Source organism: Hyperolius riggenbachi, chromosome 2 (genome assembly GCF_040937935.1).
Source record: "Hyperolius riggenbachi isolate aHypRig1 chromosome 2, aHypRig1.pri, whole genome shotgun sequence".
NCBI lineage: Eukaryota > Metazoa > Chordata > Amphibia > Anura > Hyperoliidae > Hyperolius > Hyperolius riggenbachi.
Window position 1 is genome coordinate 564,478,134 of NC_090647.1, and position 16,479 is coordinate 564,494,612.

At 48.5% G+C, this 16,479-nt stretch overlaps 1 protein-coding gene across 1 annotated transcript in view; it reads left to right on the plus strand.

The window, feature by feature from the left end:
- Window positions 1–16,479, plus strand: part of HGD (homogentisate 1,2-dioxygenase) — a 47,471-nt gene that overhangs the window by 13,498 nt on the left and 17,494 nt on the right. The window contains exons 2-6 of the mRNA XM_068270961.1: window positions 8,582–8,653; window positions 9,995–10,083; window positions 12,599–12,704; window positions 14,113–14,163; window positions 15,898–15,989. Of these exons, the coding sequence (XP_068127062.1) occupies window positions 8,582–8,653; window positions 9,995–10,083; window positions 12,599–12,704; window positions 14,113–14,163; window positions 15,898–15,989 (410 nt within the window). The remainder of the gene's footprint in view (window positions 1–8,581; window positions 8,654–9,994; window positions 10,084–12,598; window positions 12,705–14,112; window positions 14,164–15,897; window positions 15,990–16,479) is intronic.

Below are 16,479 nucleotides of genomic sequence, written 5' to 3' on the forward strand. Positions count from 1 at the left end.
GTACACAATGTCACTGACACACACAAATCTATACACAATGTCACCGACACACACAAATCTGTACACAATGTCACCGACACACACAAATCTGTACACAATGTCACCGACACACACAAATCTGTACACAATGTCACCGACACACACAGATCTATACACAATGTCACCGACACACACGGGACGATACAAACTTATACACAATGTCACCAACACACAGATATGTACAGAAGTGTCAGGGTGTGTAGAGGTCACAAGTTTGTCTACAGTATCTGCTGTAGTAGTAGTAGTACTGTCTATTGTAGTACAGTATTTACTTGACTACAGTATCAAATTGTAAGGGGGTCCCACATTTATTTTTTCTCAGGGCCTCATTTTACTCAAAACTTCTTTTGGTTCCTGGTACTGACCCAGAAAGCACAGAAGCAGCTGGGTTTGGTTCCCAGTACTGACCCAGAAAGCACAGAAGCAGCTGGGTTACGTCCCTGGTTCCTGGTACTGACCCAGAAAGCACAGAAGCCGCTGCGTTACGTCCCTGGTTCCTGGTACTGACCCAGAAAGCACAGAAGCCGCTGGGTTACGTCCCTGGTTCCTGGTACTGACCCAGAAAGCACAGAAGCCGCTGGGTTATGGCCCTGGTTCCTGGTACTGACCCAGAAAGCACAGAAGCCGCTGCGTTACGTCCCTGGTTCCTGGTACTGACCCAGAAAGCACAGTAGCCGCTGTGTTACGTCCCTGGTTCCTGGTACTGACCCAGAAAGCACAGAAGCCGCTGCGTTACGTCCCTGGTTCCTGGTACTGACCCAGAAAGCACAGAAGCCGCTGCGTTACGTCCCTGGTTCCTGGTACTGACCCAGAAAGCACAGAAGCCGCTGGGTTATGGCCCTGGTTCCTGGTACTGACCCAGAAAGCACAGAAGCCGCTGCGTTACGTCCCTGGTTCCTGGTACTGACCCAGAAAGCACAGTAGCCGCTGTGTTACGTCCCTGGTTCCTGGTACTGACCCAGAAAGCACAGAAGCCGCTGTGTTACGTCCCTGGTTCCTGGTACTGACCCAGAAAGCACAGAAGCCGCTGGGTTACGTCCCTGGTTCCTGGTACTGACCCAGAAAGCACAGAAGCCGCTGGGTTATGGCCCTGGTTCCTGGTACTGACCCAGAAAGCACAGAAGCCGCTGCGTTACGTCCCTGGTTCCTGGTACTGACCCAGAAAGCACAGTAGCCGCTGTGTTACGTCCCTGGTTCCTGGTACTGACCCAGAAAGCACAGAAGCCGCTGCGTTACGTCCCTGGTTCCTGGTACTGACCCAGAAAGCACAGAAGCCGCTGCGTTACGTCCCTGGTTCCTGGTACTGACCCAGAAAGCACAGAAGCCGCTGGGTTATGGCCCTGGTTCCTGGTACTGACCCAGAAAGCACAGAAGCCGCTGCGTTACGTCCCTGGTTCCTGGTACTGACCCAGAAAGCACAGTAGCCGCTGTGTTACGTCCCTGGTTCCTGGTACTGACCCAGAAAGCACAGAAGCCGCTGGGTTTGGTTCCCAGTACTGACCAAGAAAGCACAGAAGCCGCTGGGTTTGGTTCCCAGTACTGACCCAGAAAGCACAGAAGCAGCTGGGTTACGTCCCTGGTTCCTGGTACTGACCCAGAAAGCACAGAAGCCGCTGCGTTACGTCCCTGGTTCCTGGTACTGACCCAGAAAGCACAGAAGCCGCTGGGTTATGGCCCTGGTTCCTGGTACTGACCCAGAAAGCACAGAAGCCGCTGCGTTACGTCCCTGGTTCCTGGTACTGACCCAGAAAGCACAGTAGCCGCTGTGTTACGTCCCTGGTTCCTGGTACTGACCCAGAAAGCACAGAAGCCGCTGGGTTTGGTTCCCAGTACTGACCAAGAAAACACAGAAGCTGCTGGGGTACATCCCTGGTTCTGACCCAGAAAGCACAGTAGCCGGCCGCTGGGTTACGTCCCTGGTTCCTGGTACTGACCCAGAAAGCACAGAAGCCGCTGGGTTTGGTTCCTGGTTCTGACCAGAAAGCACAGAAGCCGCTGGGTTACATCCCTGTTACTGACCCAAAAAGCACAGAAGCCACTGGGTTTGGTTCCTGGTACTGACCCAGAAAGCACAGTTGCCGCTGGGTTATGTCCCTGGTTCCTGGTACTGACCCAGAAAGCACAGTAGCCGCTGGGTTACGTCCCTGGTTCCTGGTACTGACCCAGAAAGCACAGAAGCCGCTGGGTTTGGTTCCAGGTACTGACCCAGAAAGCACAGAAGCCGCTGGGTTACATTCCTGGTACTGACCCAAAAAGCACAGAAGCCGATGGGTTACGTCCCTGGTTCCTGGTACTGACCCAAAAAGCACAGAAGCCACTGGGTTACGTCTCTGGTTCCCGGTACTGACCAAGGCCAGAAAGCACAGAAGCCGCTGGGTTGCATTCCTGGTTCAGACAAAACATTGTTTTAGGCCTCGTTCACATTGCGTTGCGCTCGCACTCTCGTTGAGTGTTTTTCATTTTTTCAATCGCTGTGCTTTGCGTGTTTAAGAGCTTTAGCAGAGCAATTATTTAAGTCACTTCCTAGCGTCAGTCAGGAAGAGATTACCTTCACCCGGAAATGAATAAATACAATGTATTAATTCATTAAAACGCTGGGGAAATCGCTATACAAAGTGATTTTTCAAGCGCTATGCGATTTCCCTGTACCTCCCATTCAGGGCAGATCGCACTGAAAATGGCCCATGCAGCGCTTTTGTCAGCGGCAAGCAAACGGAACGCCCCAATCAGAACTATCTCATTGGAAAGCATAGTGTAAGCACTTTTAGGGTGATTTGTACAAATCACCTGCTCTTAAAAAAGAAAAGAAAAAGTCTCTAATGTGAACGAGCCCTTACAGCTATTATGCAGAAAGTGTTTGTAAAGAACAGCGTTGGATTTACCTATCAGGATCCCACAGAAGTCCTGGCATTCTAAACTCCGCCCTGCACCGAACCCACAAATCCAGACGCAAATGTAGATTCAGTAATTGGCTAATCAAAATTGGATGTGTGTATGTACCCTAATAGTAAATTTTTCAGCAAAGAATCACCCGTGTGATTAACTAAATGCAACTGAAAGTAAAATGTCGTAATATAAAGATTTTTTCCAACATGTCCGATCGGATTTTTATCCAAAGAATAGGATAATCGTAAATTTTTCTTGATAAAAATAAATACATTCTTTTTCACTTTTATTCAATTCGATCCTTTTAGTTGAAAAAACGGTAAACTCAAACGTTTTATTGCACTGTGTATGGGCACCATTAGAATCATTCACAGCTGATGTGGGACATCAACAAGGATTATCTTCTGTCAATCAGACCGCATTTATCCGATCGCTCGGGCGGTTCCTCGCTGAAAATTGCAGTTATTGTTAGCGGATATCTTTATAGGGGGGTGTACACAATATTAGGCAGGCGGCTTCATGGTTTGGCTGCTCTGTGTATATCAGCAGTAATGACAATATTTAGGCCTCCTATAGGGGGTGTGTTATATCATAATAAGCAGAGGGTGGGGGAGGGATTATATGTAATGTTTATAGTCTCCAGTCTGATATAATCTGAGAGTTCCGGCTCAGGTGCCATGGATCGGCCGGTAATCGGCTATCAGGCCTCGGTGTTCTGGGGTCAGTCTGATATAATCTGAGAGTTCCGGCTCAGGTGCCATGGATCGGCCGGTACTCGGCTATCAGGCCTCCGTGTTCTGGGGTCAGTCTGATATAATCGGAGAGTTCCGGCTCAGGTGCCATGGATCGTCCTGTACTCGGCTATCAGGCCTCCGTGTTCTGGGGTCAGTCTGATATAATCTGAGAGTTCCGGCTCAGGTGCCATGGATCGGCCTGTACTCGGCTATCAGGCCTCCGTGTTCTGGGGTCAGTCTGATATAATCTGAGAGTTCCGGCTCAGGTCCCATGGATCGGCCGGTACTCGGCTATCAGGCCTCTGTGTTCTGGGGTCAGTCTGATATAATCTGAGAGTTCCGGCTCAGGTGCCATGGATTGGTCGGTACTCGGCTATCAGGCCTCCTTGTTCTGGGGTCAGTCTGATATAATCTGAGAGTTCCGGCTCAGGTGCCATGGATCGGCCGGTACTCGGCTATCAGGCCTCTGTGTTCTGGGGTCAGTCTAATATAATCTGAGAGTTCCGGCTCAGGTGCCATGGATCGGCCGGTACTCGGCTATCAGGCCTCTGTGTTCTGGGGTCAGTCTGATATAATCTGAGAGTTCCGGCTCAGGTGCCATGGATCGGCCTGTACTCGGCTATCAGTCCTCCGTGTTCTGGGGTCAGTCTGATATAATCGGAGAGTTCCGGCTCAGGTCCCATGGATCGGCCGGTACTCGGCTATCAGGCCTCCGTGTTCTGGGGTCAGTCTGATATAATCTGAGAGTTCCGGCTCAGGTGCCATGGATCGGCCGGTACTCGGCTATCAGGCCTCTGTGTTCTGGGGTCAGTCTGATATAATCTGAGAGTTCCGGCTCAGGTGCCATGGATCGGCTGGTACTCGGCTATCAGGCCTCTGTGTTCTGGGGTCAGTTTGATATAATCTGAGAGTTCCGGCTCAGGTGCCATGGATCGGCTGGTACTCGGCTATCAGGCCTCTGTGTTCTGGGGTCAGTCTGATATAATCTGAGAGTTCCGGCTCAGGTGCCATGGATCGGCCGGTAATCGGCTATCAGGCCTCCATATTCTGGGGTCAGTCTGATATAATCTGAGAGTTCCGGCTCAGGTGCCATGGATCGGCCAGTAATCGGCTATCAGGCCTCTGTGTTCTGGGGTCAGTCTGATATAATCTGAGAGTTCCGGCTCAGGTGCCATGGATCGGCCGGTAATCGGCTATCAGGCCTCCGTATTCTGGGGTCAGTCTGATATAATCTGAGAGTTCCGGCTCAGGTCCCATGGATCGGCCAGTACTCGGCTATCAGGTCTCCGTGTTCTGGGGTCAGTCTGATATAATCTGAGAGTTCCGGCTCAGGTGCCATGGATCGGCCGGTAAACGGCTATCAGGCCTCCGTATTCTGGGGTCAGTCTGATATAATCTGAGAGTGACGGGTCAGGACGCCATGGATCGGCCGGTACTCGGCTATCAGGCCTCTGTGTTCTGGGGTCAGTCTAATATAATCTGAGAGTTCCGGCTCAGGTGCCATGGATCGGCCGGTACTCGGCTATCAGGCCTCTGTGTTCTGGGGTCAGTCTAATATAATCTGAGAGTTCCGGCTCAGGTGCCATGGATCGGCCGGTAATCGGCTATCAGGCCTCCGTATTCTGGGGTCAGTCTGATATAATCTGAGAGTTCCGGCTCAGGTCCCATGGATCGGCCAGTACTCGGCTATCAGGTCTCCGTGTTCTGGGGTCAGTCTGATATAATCTGAGAGTTCCGGCTCAGGTGCCATGGATCGGCCGGTAAACGGCTATCAGGCCTCCGTATTCTGGGGTCAGTCTGATATAATCTGAGAGTGACGGGTCAGGACGCCATGGATCGGCCGGTACTCGGCTATCAGGCCTCTGTGTTCTGGGGTCAGTCTAATATAATCTGAGAGTTCCGGCTCAGGTGCCATGGATCGGCCGGTACTCGGCTATCAGGCCTCTGTGTTCTGGGGTCAGTCTAATATAATCTGAGAGTTCCGGCTCAGGTGCCATGGATCGGCCGGTAAACGGCTATCAGGCCTCCGTATTCTGGGGTCAGTCTGATATAATCTGAGAGTTCCGGCTCAGGACGCCATGGATCGGCCGGTACTCGGCTATCAGGCCTCTGTGTTCTGGGGTCAGTCTGATATAATCTGAGAGTTCCGGCTCAGGACGCCATGGATCGGCCGGTACTCGGCTATCAGGCCTCTGTGTTCTGGGGTCAGTCTAATATAATTTGAGAGTTCCGGCTCATGTGCCATGGATCGGCCGGTAATCGGCTATCAGGCCTCGGTGTTCTGGGGTCAGTCTGATATAATCTGAGAGTTCCGGCTCAGGTGCCATGGATCGGCCGGTAATCGGCTATCAGGCCTCGGTGTTCTGGGGTCAGTCTGATATAATCTGAGAGTTCCGGCTCAGGTGCCATGGATCGGCCGGTAATCGGCTATCAGGCCTCCGTATTCTGGGGTCAGTCTGATATAATCGGAGAGTTACGGCTGACCGGCTCAGGTGCCATGGATCGGCCGGTAATCAGGCCTCTGTGTTCTGGGGTCAGTCTGATCCTCCCCCTACAAGAGACACAGATAGGATTTAGCACAATATTAATTAGTGACAGCGCTGTCCCCCGCAGGGCACAATCTGCCATTTATAAATAAATCATGGTTTCTCTGCCGATTCCCCGAGCAAGCGGCATCACACCACAATGGCGCGTGTCTGGGAAAGGTCAGCCACCCCGCATGCTGGTTCCTGGGTGGGGTGCAGGGCTGGGGCTGCTAAATATTTCACAGCTCTGCATGAGTAAATACACAGCAAATGTCACCAGAGACAAAGAGCAGATGTGACAATAACATGCCTGCCAGTAAAGGGGGGCTCTGGGAAATATATATATTTATTGTTGATTTATAAAGTGATTTTTACACCCTCTCATATTAAGTTTTAAGAAGCGAGAGGACATGAAGGAGGATATAGCAGACACACAGTCAGGAACCCGTGTGAGGAGGGAGTTATGGTCTGGGGTTGAGAGGTACAGTTGTGTATCGTCTGCATGTAAGTGGTACTGAAACCCAAATTAGTTGATTAGGTTGCCAAGACCGTGCATGTAGATGGAAAAAGAGGAGGGGACCAAGGACAGAGCCTTGAGGTACCTCCACAGAAAATGGATGAGGAGGAGAGATCTGATCTGAGTAAGATCAGAGACTGTGTAGGACCTTCCAGAGAGATAGGATGATATCCAGGAGAGAGCGAGGCGTTTTATGCCTATAGATGAAAGGATATGTAGAAGTAAGGTGTGGTCAACAGTATCAAATGCTGATGACATATGGAGAGGGCTGAGTATGGAATAATGCAGTAAGAAGATTGTTGGCCACTTTAGTAAGGGCTGTTTCTGTGTAGACAGGTAAAGCTGATCATGTCTCTGTTTCAGGTTTGCATGTAGCTGTTTTGATAGAGCTATGCTTTAATTATTCTCGAAGGGTCCCAAGATTATGATTTCCCCATAAGTTCCATATATCTGTTCTGCTAGAACTCTGCCCCCACCTAGTGGTAAGCAAAACAACTGCACCCTGAGGCAGCACTCCACAAATAACCTTACAAGTGAAACATCACTGCCCTCTAGAGGTTCCTTCATTCATAGGCATTAGAATCAGTCACTGTGGATCAGCTCTGAGTGAATGAAGATGAATCTCCCCCTCCCCCCTTTCCTATTCCAGAGCCTATGAAATGTGTCCCAGATGTGGCCGGGATCTGACACATTGTGACTCAGCATCTTCCACTGTGTGTAATACAGCTGTGCACAGTGCAGATCAATACAGTTACTACCGCCCCCTACAGATTACATCCAGAACTATCTATACATTCCATTCAGGCAGTGGCGTAGCAATAAGGGGTGCAGAGGTAGCGACCATATCGGGACCCTTGGGTCATAGGGGCCCGAGGGGCCCTCCCCGAAGTATTAGCTCTTTATTGGCCCTGTGCGCTGATAATATTCAGTTCTATAGATGCTTTGAATGGTAGTAATTATTAACAAGCTGTTCCCCATCCCCCTTCTTGCACCTCTGACACTGTAGTTGTCCTTGATTGGTTTTGGTATGACGTAGAAGTTGTTGTTATTATTATTTATTTATATAGCGCCAACATATTCCGCAGCACTTTACAGAGCACAATAAGACGACAAGGGGAGTACAGGTACAGCCAAAACATGTACAGCAGAGTCTCAAGCAGCACACATATTGCAACAAAAACAGTAAACATTAGAAGGATGACCCTGCCCTTGCAAACTTACAATCTAAAACAATCTAAAGGCGAGCATGCAATCTAATGTATATAGATCTTGGGGGGGGGGGGGGGGGGGTGTAAAACTTGCACCGGGGCCCACAGCTTCTTAGCTACGCCACTGCATTCAGAGCTGTTTATAGATTCCACACAGAGCCCCCTGTGCAGGAGGGGATGGATCAGTTTACATACTACCCCATTTCCAGATAAAGTTAGAACAGTAGATTGTTAGCTCACAAGGGCAGGAGCCTCCTCCTATTGTTTCTTATTTTGCTGTAATTTGCCATATGAACACGTACCGATTTTAGTGATAGCTCACTCCACACATAAACTATGTATGTATCTGTACTTGTACTATGTTGTTTTTTCTACCTATATAATTTGTTTGGCTAACACAATACAGAAACTTTTTTGCTACTTGTACTATGGAATGTCCTGACTGTACAGTGCCTTAAACTTCTCATGTATATTTGTTCCCCAATACTTGTTCTGTACTATGTACAGCGCTACGGAAGATGTTGGCACTATATAAATAAAAAATAATAATATATATTAAAAACAACACTTTGTAAAATGTAGATTTTCACATCAATGAAATCCTATTTTAACTAAAATGTAAAACATAACAAATGCCCACAACATTAATCTGTCCTGTATCTCTGTCTCTAGTACCTCACCGGATTCGGCAATGAGTTCGCCTCTGAGGACCCTCGCTGTCCGGGTGCCTTACCGGAGGGACAGGTATGTGCAGACCAGGGCAGAGGTGTGCCAGGGCTTACCACTATGGTGTATCTGGGTGACACATAATGGGTGTAGCAGGTGGGCAGAGATGGGAACTTAGGAAGGTAAAGATCTCACTACTGGTTTGTCCTTGAGAGATAGAAGAGTCTAGTAATGGGGGCAGCAGGTGTACAAAGATGGGAACTCAGGAGGGCAGAGATCTCACTATGGTGTCTCAGAGGGAATAGAAGACTCCAGCAGGGGGAGCCTCTGGTAATGGGTGCAGCAGGTGTGCAGAGCTGTGAACTCAGGAGGGCAGAGATCTCACTATGGTGTCTCAGAGGGAATAGAAGAGTCCAGCAGGGGGAGCCTCTGGTAATGGGGGCAGCAGGTGTGCAGAGATGGGAACTCAGGAGAGCAGAGATCTCACTACTAGTGTGTCAGGGGGATAGAAAACTCCAGCAGGGGGAGACTCTGGTAATGGGGGCAGCAGGAATACAGAGATGGGAACTCAGGAGAACAGAGATCTCATTACTGGTATCCCTGAGAGATAGAAGACTCCAGCAGGGGGAGCCTCTGGTAATGGGGGCAGCCAGTGTACAGAGATGGGAACTCAGGAGAGCAGAGATGTCTCTACAGATGTCCCTGAGGGATAGGCAAAAAAAATGCGTTCGCCTTTCTTTCTGTGTTTTTGTGTATGAATTTTAATTTAAGTACATATGCGTGCGTTTTAAGGCATAGCTTTAATGCCTGGTACACACCATGCAATTTCCCTGTCAGATCGACGTGTTGAAACGATTATTTTCGTCAGGTCTAATCTGATTTCCGATCAATTTTCTGATCAATTTTCTGATCACGTTTATACAAATTTGTACAACAGAACATATTTCTTCACACTTCTATACAAAACCGATCAGGAAATCGATGGGAAATCAGATTGGACCTGACTGACTCTGAAGTAATTGATTCAGTCTGTCTATCTGACAGGAAGTTGCATGGTGTGTACCAGGTATAGAATACATGGAATTCAGAACGCTTGCAGCGTTGGGAAAAAACTGACTGCAGGCTGTTTTTTTTTTTTTCACAACACAAACATGAAAACGCCAACAAAAGAAAAAAAATAGCAGAATCGCTTTTTTTTGTGTTCTACACAAAATGGAAAAATGGCCGCACTTTAGCGAGTGCGTTCAGCCAGAAGGTCCCAGTGTCCTACGCACGCGTTGTTGTATAAGTGTGTGACATCACGGCGTTGTGTGTGACAGAGAGGCGGAGTCACGTCACAGCGAATGGTTATGAAATTTGCCTTGATATGTCACACTGAGTGTTGTCACTCCAGACTCACTAATCCTATTCCTGTTACAGAATAACCCCCAGGTCTGTCCCTACGGCCTCTACTCCGAACAGCTGTCTGGCTCCGCCTTCACCTGCCCCAGGAGCTCCAATAAGAGAAGGTATGCAAATCTACGGATGGGCGGGCTCAATGTAAAGTTATACTTCAGTTACAGGTGGAGTCTGATTAGGTATTGCCAGTGACAAGCAAGTATAGTAATTCTTGAGTTGAGACGGGATTATGTAAATGCAGTTTAAAAATGGACCAATCAAATTCCACTTTGATTCAGCAAGGTGGAAGTTGATTGGTTGAATTGTTATGCGGCTTGTATATGTGTGACTGTGGAATTCGGTACAGGTATTTATAATTTCTTCTACACCTTCTATTGGCTGTGTACAGGCAGGGCCGGTTTAAGCAACAATGGGGCCCCAGGGCAAAATAAACCTGGGGGGCCCCCCCAACATATACCCCGGAACAAAAATCGGCATTAAGAGACCTTTTTTGCAGCTGGTATAGTCAGGGTGTGAAGCCCCAATCGGTCGGAGCTCCACATTCTGGCTATTCCACCCTGCATGGGGGACAAGGGGTTAAAAAGTTTCAGGAGGGGGGACCCCACAATATTTTTTTTTAATTCCCACACTCTAAACATAAAAAAAAAAAAATTGGGAAAATAGGAAAACATGCCAGGGATCTTCATACAGCCATATTGCGGCTGTATAGCGATCCCTGGCCAAAGCGCTGCGGCTGCGTATAGACCCCCTGGAAACCACGTCAGGAAATTTATTGCGCTTTCGTTTGATGCATGTAAAATTACACTACCGTTAGGTTTGCTACTAAAAGTGTCATTTACCGCATTTAAAAGTATACTTTTTTTCCTTCGAAACTTTAAAATCGATTTTCTCAAAAACTATAAGGTCTTTTTGAAAAATTGTTTTTTCCTCTTATTCCTAATGATCTCCTTAACATATCCTGCAAATTTAGGGTTTCTAGCATGTAAGGTGGATTTGCTATTAACCATTAAAGTCGGCAGGTTTTTAAATGTGTTTTTTTTTCCCTTTGAAACTTTAAAATCTATTTTCTCAAAAACTATAAGGCCGATTTTGAAAAAAAAAAATTCCTCTTGTAGCCACTGGGGGCCCCTACAAGCTCTGGGGCCCTGGGGCAGCTGCCTCCTTTGCCTTAATGGTAGCGCCGGCCCTGTGTACAGGCAGCGCAGTCAGCAGCCTCAAGTGAAAGGGATATGGAGGCTGCCATATTTATTTCCTTTTAAATAATACCAGTTGTCTGGCAGCCCTGCTGATCTCTTTGGCTGCAGCAGTGTCTGAATCACACACCTGAAGCCAGCATGCAGCTAATCCAGTCTCACTTCAGTCAGAGCACCTGATCTGAGTGCTGTAAAAACAGCGCAGGAGATTTAAACGCAGCCAGCGCCACCATAGGCTGTTATAGGAATTACGACTATAGGCCTCAATTCACGGAGCATTATCAAACGTTTATCAAACACTTTATCAAACGTTTGATAATTTACCTCATGGGTAAAATCTCACTAAGGTGTTATATATTTGTTGAACGTTTTATCGGTAAAACATTCGATAAATATATAACACCTTAGTGAATTCAAAATTAGATTTTACCCATGAGGTAATTTATCAAACGTTTATCAAACGTTTGATAAAGTGTTTGATAAAACTCCGTGAATTGAGGCCTATGAGTAGTATGAGTAATTTGGATGCCGTCAAAAGACGAAGCACCAATTACTACAAAAACACTGGAATCACCTCTGACCCCCACTATCTATGGCGACCTGGAGGGGGAATAGTAATTAACGCCTCTGGGACTTGTGCAAGAGCAGGGTGAGCTGTCTATCGGCTTTACCCTGTGACCAAAACTCCAGGTGGCCGTTTCATAGGTATGCCACATGATCTGCATGCTTGTTCAGGGGCTATGGCTAAAAGTATTAGAGGCAGAGGATCAGCAGGACAGCCAGGCAATGTGCATTCTTAAAAGGAAATAAATATGGCAGTCTCCATATCCCTCTCATTTCAGGTTCCCTTTAACAGCAGCTAAATCTAGAATTTGTCAACGAGATAAAAAAAAAAAAAAAAAAAAAAAGCTGATGTAAATTTTATGCGAATGTATACAGTTTAGAATATAAAATCACAATCCAATGCATTTGGTTGGTTTAATTAACATAGAAACTGCATCAACTTGAAATGATTAGCATGCCTCTGACCATCTCTGCTGCTGAGAAATTAGCCACGTGAAAGCATGACCGATGGCCGTCACCTCACCTGACTGACACCTGAGTCATAACCGGTATCAGAGACCTGACCAATGGCTGAGACCTGACCAATGGCTGAGACCTGACCGACAGCCGTGGCCTGACCTATTACCAAAACATAACTGATAGCTGAGACCTGACTAATTGCCACGACCTGATCGACAGCTGTGGCCTGACCAATAGCTGTGACTTAACCGAAGGCAGTGTGACCTGACCAATGGCCATGACCTAACTGATAACCATGACCTGGTGAATCCGGCAGTCTCTCGTTTCTCCCTCTGACCGGATAACGTTGATTTGTTGGTCGGTGGTATCCGTTGCTGGATAACGTTGTTTTGTTGGTCGGTATTTGCAGCTGGCTGTACCGGATTTTGCCGTCTGTTCGCCACAAGCCGTTCCAGCCCTACAAACAGGACAACCTCACTCACAACTGGGACGAGGTGGAACCGGATCCGAACCAGGTGAGGCTGTGATTTACCCAGAGGGCGAGTAGTTACTGTCACCTGATGTTGCACAACTCAGGCCCCTCCCCCACACCGCCTTATGCTGTATATATGGAACCTCCTCACCGTTCCAGCTCACCGGCACAGGAGGTCACTGCCAGAGCTGGACAGATGAGGTGCGTCCGCTGAGATACGGGCCTGTAAAATGGGGTTTCACCCTATCCCGGGGTCACCTCTTAAGGTGCCCATTAAGGTGCCATTGTTAGCAAACCATCATATTTTCCATCAGATCATTAAGAGGGAAAGACAAGGTTGTATCTTTAGTCTACAGCCTAGGTTCTCAACGTGTGGTACACGTACCCCAGGGGGTACTTCTGATGGTTCCTGGGGGTACTTCTGACTTGATATACTTAACCAAGAATAACAAATTTAGAGTTTTAGAAAATGATAAATCTTATTTAAACAACACCAAATTAGTATTTTAGCTAATTAAAAGCAATAATAAATACTTGGAAATAGTTTACAACCAATTATCATGCACTACGATTAAATATATATTTGTCAAAGGGTACTTGCAGGGCCGGATTTCTGGCAAGGCCACATAGGCCATGGCCTAGGGCACCAGAAATTTAGGGGCAGCTCAGTGAGGGGCAGTAAAGCTGTTCTATGCAGCCATCCCTATCTACAAGGACAGCTTTAACCTTTGAACTCTCTTACCTGTACTTGTGTTGTCCCTGCAAGACCTGTAAGCTCTGTCCTGCAGGTACACATCAGCCTAACTCTTATGGTGACACAATAAGTCCATCATTAACAAGATGGCAAACATAACATAAAAGTTAAAAACATAATTTATAATCTATACGCATATTACTAAAATAGCTATTGTCTGTGACAGCAATGATGGAAAGTAAGGAGAATTCACATTGGGGCACACAGAGATAACAACCATGCAGATTGTATAGTTGGCCTTGGGTGGTAAAAAGTACAAATCCGGCCCTGGGTACTTGTGATAATGTGTACTATGCTAGGGGGTACTTGGTGAGCACAAGGTTTTAAAAGGGGTACTTAGCAATAAAATGTTGAGAAACACTGGTCTACAGCATTACAGAATCAAAGCTATTGCTCATGTCATGTGCCTCAGCCTAATATAGCCTCAGTCCAGCCATGGAGTACCAGAATTGGCCGAACCACTTAGCAACACAGGAGCTGAAACCCATCAAAAACTCCTGTAGCATTTGCCTCCTGCATAGAAAAGCAGCATGCCTAAATAGTGCAAGCTAGTGTGACTGTGAGGACATCTAGTGACTAAATTGCAAACTGCAGTTTATACCCCTCACTACAATACATGATTGATAAATAGACTAAAGATATGGATATTGTTTTGCATCGTGTATATGAGCTGTGACTGCTTTGTGTTTCTTTGCAGCTGAGATGGAAGCCGTTTCTGATAGACGACAAAAAGCATGACTTTGTGGATGTGAGTCTCCGAATCTATCATCACCTTCCTGTCTTGGCTGATAGGCTGGGTTCACATCTTATCAGATTCTTGTCGGCGCGGTACAGCGGCTGTGCGGTCACTGTCCAAAGCACGGAACTCTCGTTCACAGAGTCTCTGTGCGGTCACCGTCCATGGCACGGAATCCTCGTTCAGAGTCTCTGTGCGGTCCCTGTCTATGGCATGGAACCCTCGTTCATAGAGTCTCTGTGCGGTCACCATCCATGGCACGGAACCCTCATTCATAGAGTCTCTGTGCGGTCACCATCCATGGCATGGAACCCTCGTGCATAGAGTCTCTGTGCGGTCACCGTCCATGGCACGGAATCCTCGTTCAGAGTCTCTGTGCAGTCCCTGTCCATGGCATGGAACCTTCGTTCACAGAGTCTCTGTGCGGTCACCGTCCATGGCACGGAACCCTCATGCATAGAGTCTCTGTGCGGTCACCGCCCACGGCACGGAACCCTCGTGCATAGAGTCTCTGTGCGGTCACCGCCCACGGCACGGTACCCTCGTTCAGAGTCTCTGTGCAGTCCCTGTCTATGGCATAGAACCCTTGTTCACAGAGTCTCTGTGCGGTCACCGTCCATGGCACGGAACCCTCGTTCAGAGTCTCTGTGCGGTCACTGTCCAAAGCACGGAACTCTCGTTCACAGAGTCTCTGTGCGGTCACCATCCATGGCATGGAACCCTCGTGCATAGAGTCTCTGTGCGGTCACCGCCCACGGCACGGTACCCTCGTTCAGAGTCTCTGTGCAGTCCCTGTCCATGGCATGGAACCCTCGTTCACAGAGTCTCTGTGCGGTCACCGTCCATGGCACGGAACCCTCGTGCATAGAGTCTCTGTGCGGTCACCGCCCACGGCACGGAACTCTCATTCACAGAGTCTCTGTGCGGTCACCGTCCATGGCACGGAACTCTCGTTCACAGAGTCTCTGTGCGGTCACTGTCCATGGCATGGAACTCTCGTTCAGAGTCTCTGTGCGGTCACCGTCCATGGCACGGAACCCTCTTTCATAGAGTCTCTGTTGTGTCTGTAGCATAAGAAGTGTCGCACATAGCATTTCTACTTATCCGTGTCTGCTGTGCAAAATGATGCTCTGTCCACTGCAATGGGGACAGCAGATCTGTACACAACAGACATGTATGAACGGATCCTGCATTCAACATAGGATCCCATTACCCGCAGTGGTAAATAGAGCGATTCTCTGCTAAGTATGAACCAAGCCTTAGAATGTCAGTTTTATCAGAGAAGATGTTGTTTCCTCATGTATAATAAGGGCCCATTTCCACTGTTGCGACGCGATTTCGCCGGCATCCCGACGCTTGTAAAAACGCATGCGGATGCGTTTCCGCATGCGTTTTTACCCGCGATTTCGCATGGCAGGGTGCCATGCAAAATTAACCATGACTCTGCCAGGGTAAAATAACATTGAAAGAGAATCGCGGGTAAAGACGCATGTAAAAAACGCATGCGTTTTTCCTATTAAATACATTAGCGGCGATTCGCATGGATTCCCGACGCAGGCGAATTCTGTGGGTCCCATCGTGCAGATTTGGCCCGCCGCCAAATCGCTCCCGCACGCCGCACATATGGAAACAGCCCCGGCCACTTCAATGTACCAAGCGAATCCGCATGTCGGCGCCGCATGCGGATTCGCTATGGTGGAAACGAGCCCTAAGAGGTGATGTTGGGGGTCTCCTGTGTCTCTCCAGGGGCTGCACACAGTCTGCGGAGCCGGAGACGCCAAATCACGCAATGGAATCGCCATTCATGTTTACACGTGTAACACCTCCATGACTGACAGGTAAGAGACCGGCTTCCTTTACTCCGCCTCCACAGAGAGAGAGCTTGTCTCCAGTTCATCACTGCGCATGGCCAGCCCCCCAGAACTCTCCAGTCTGTGACTGCGGTTGCCCAGAACTCTCCAGTCTGTGACTGCGCATGCCCGGAACTCTCCAGTCTGTGACTGCGCATGCCCAGAACTCTGCAGTCTGTGACTGCGCATGCCCAGAACTCTGCAGTCTGTGACTGCGCATGCCCAGAACTCTGCAGTCTGTGACTGCGCATGCCCAGAACTCTGCAGTCTGTGACTGCGCATGCCCAGAACTCTGCAGTCTGTGACTGCGCATGCCCAGAACTCTGCAGTCTGTGACTGCGCATGCCCAGAACTCTGCAGTCTGTGACTGCGCATGCCCAGAACTCTGCAGTCTGTGACTGCGCATGCCCAGAACTCTGCAGTCTGTGACTGCGCATGCCCAGAACTCTGCAGTCTGTGACTGCGCATGCCCAGAACT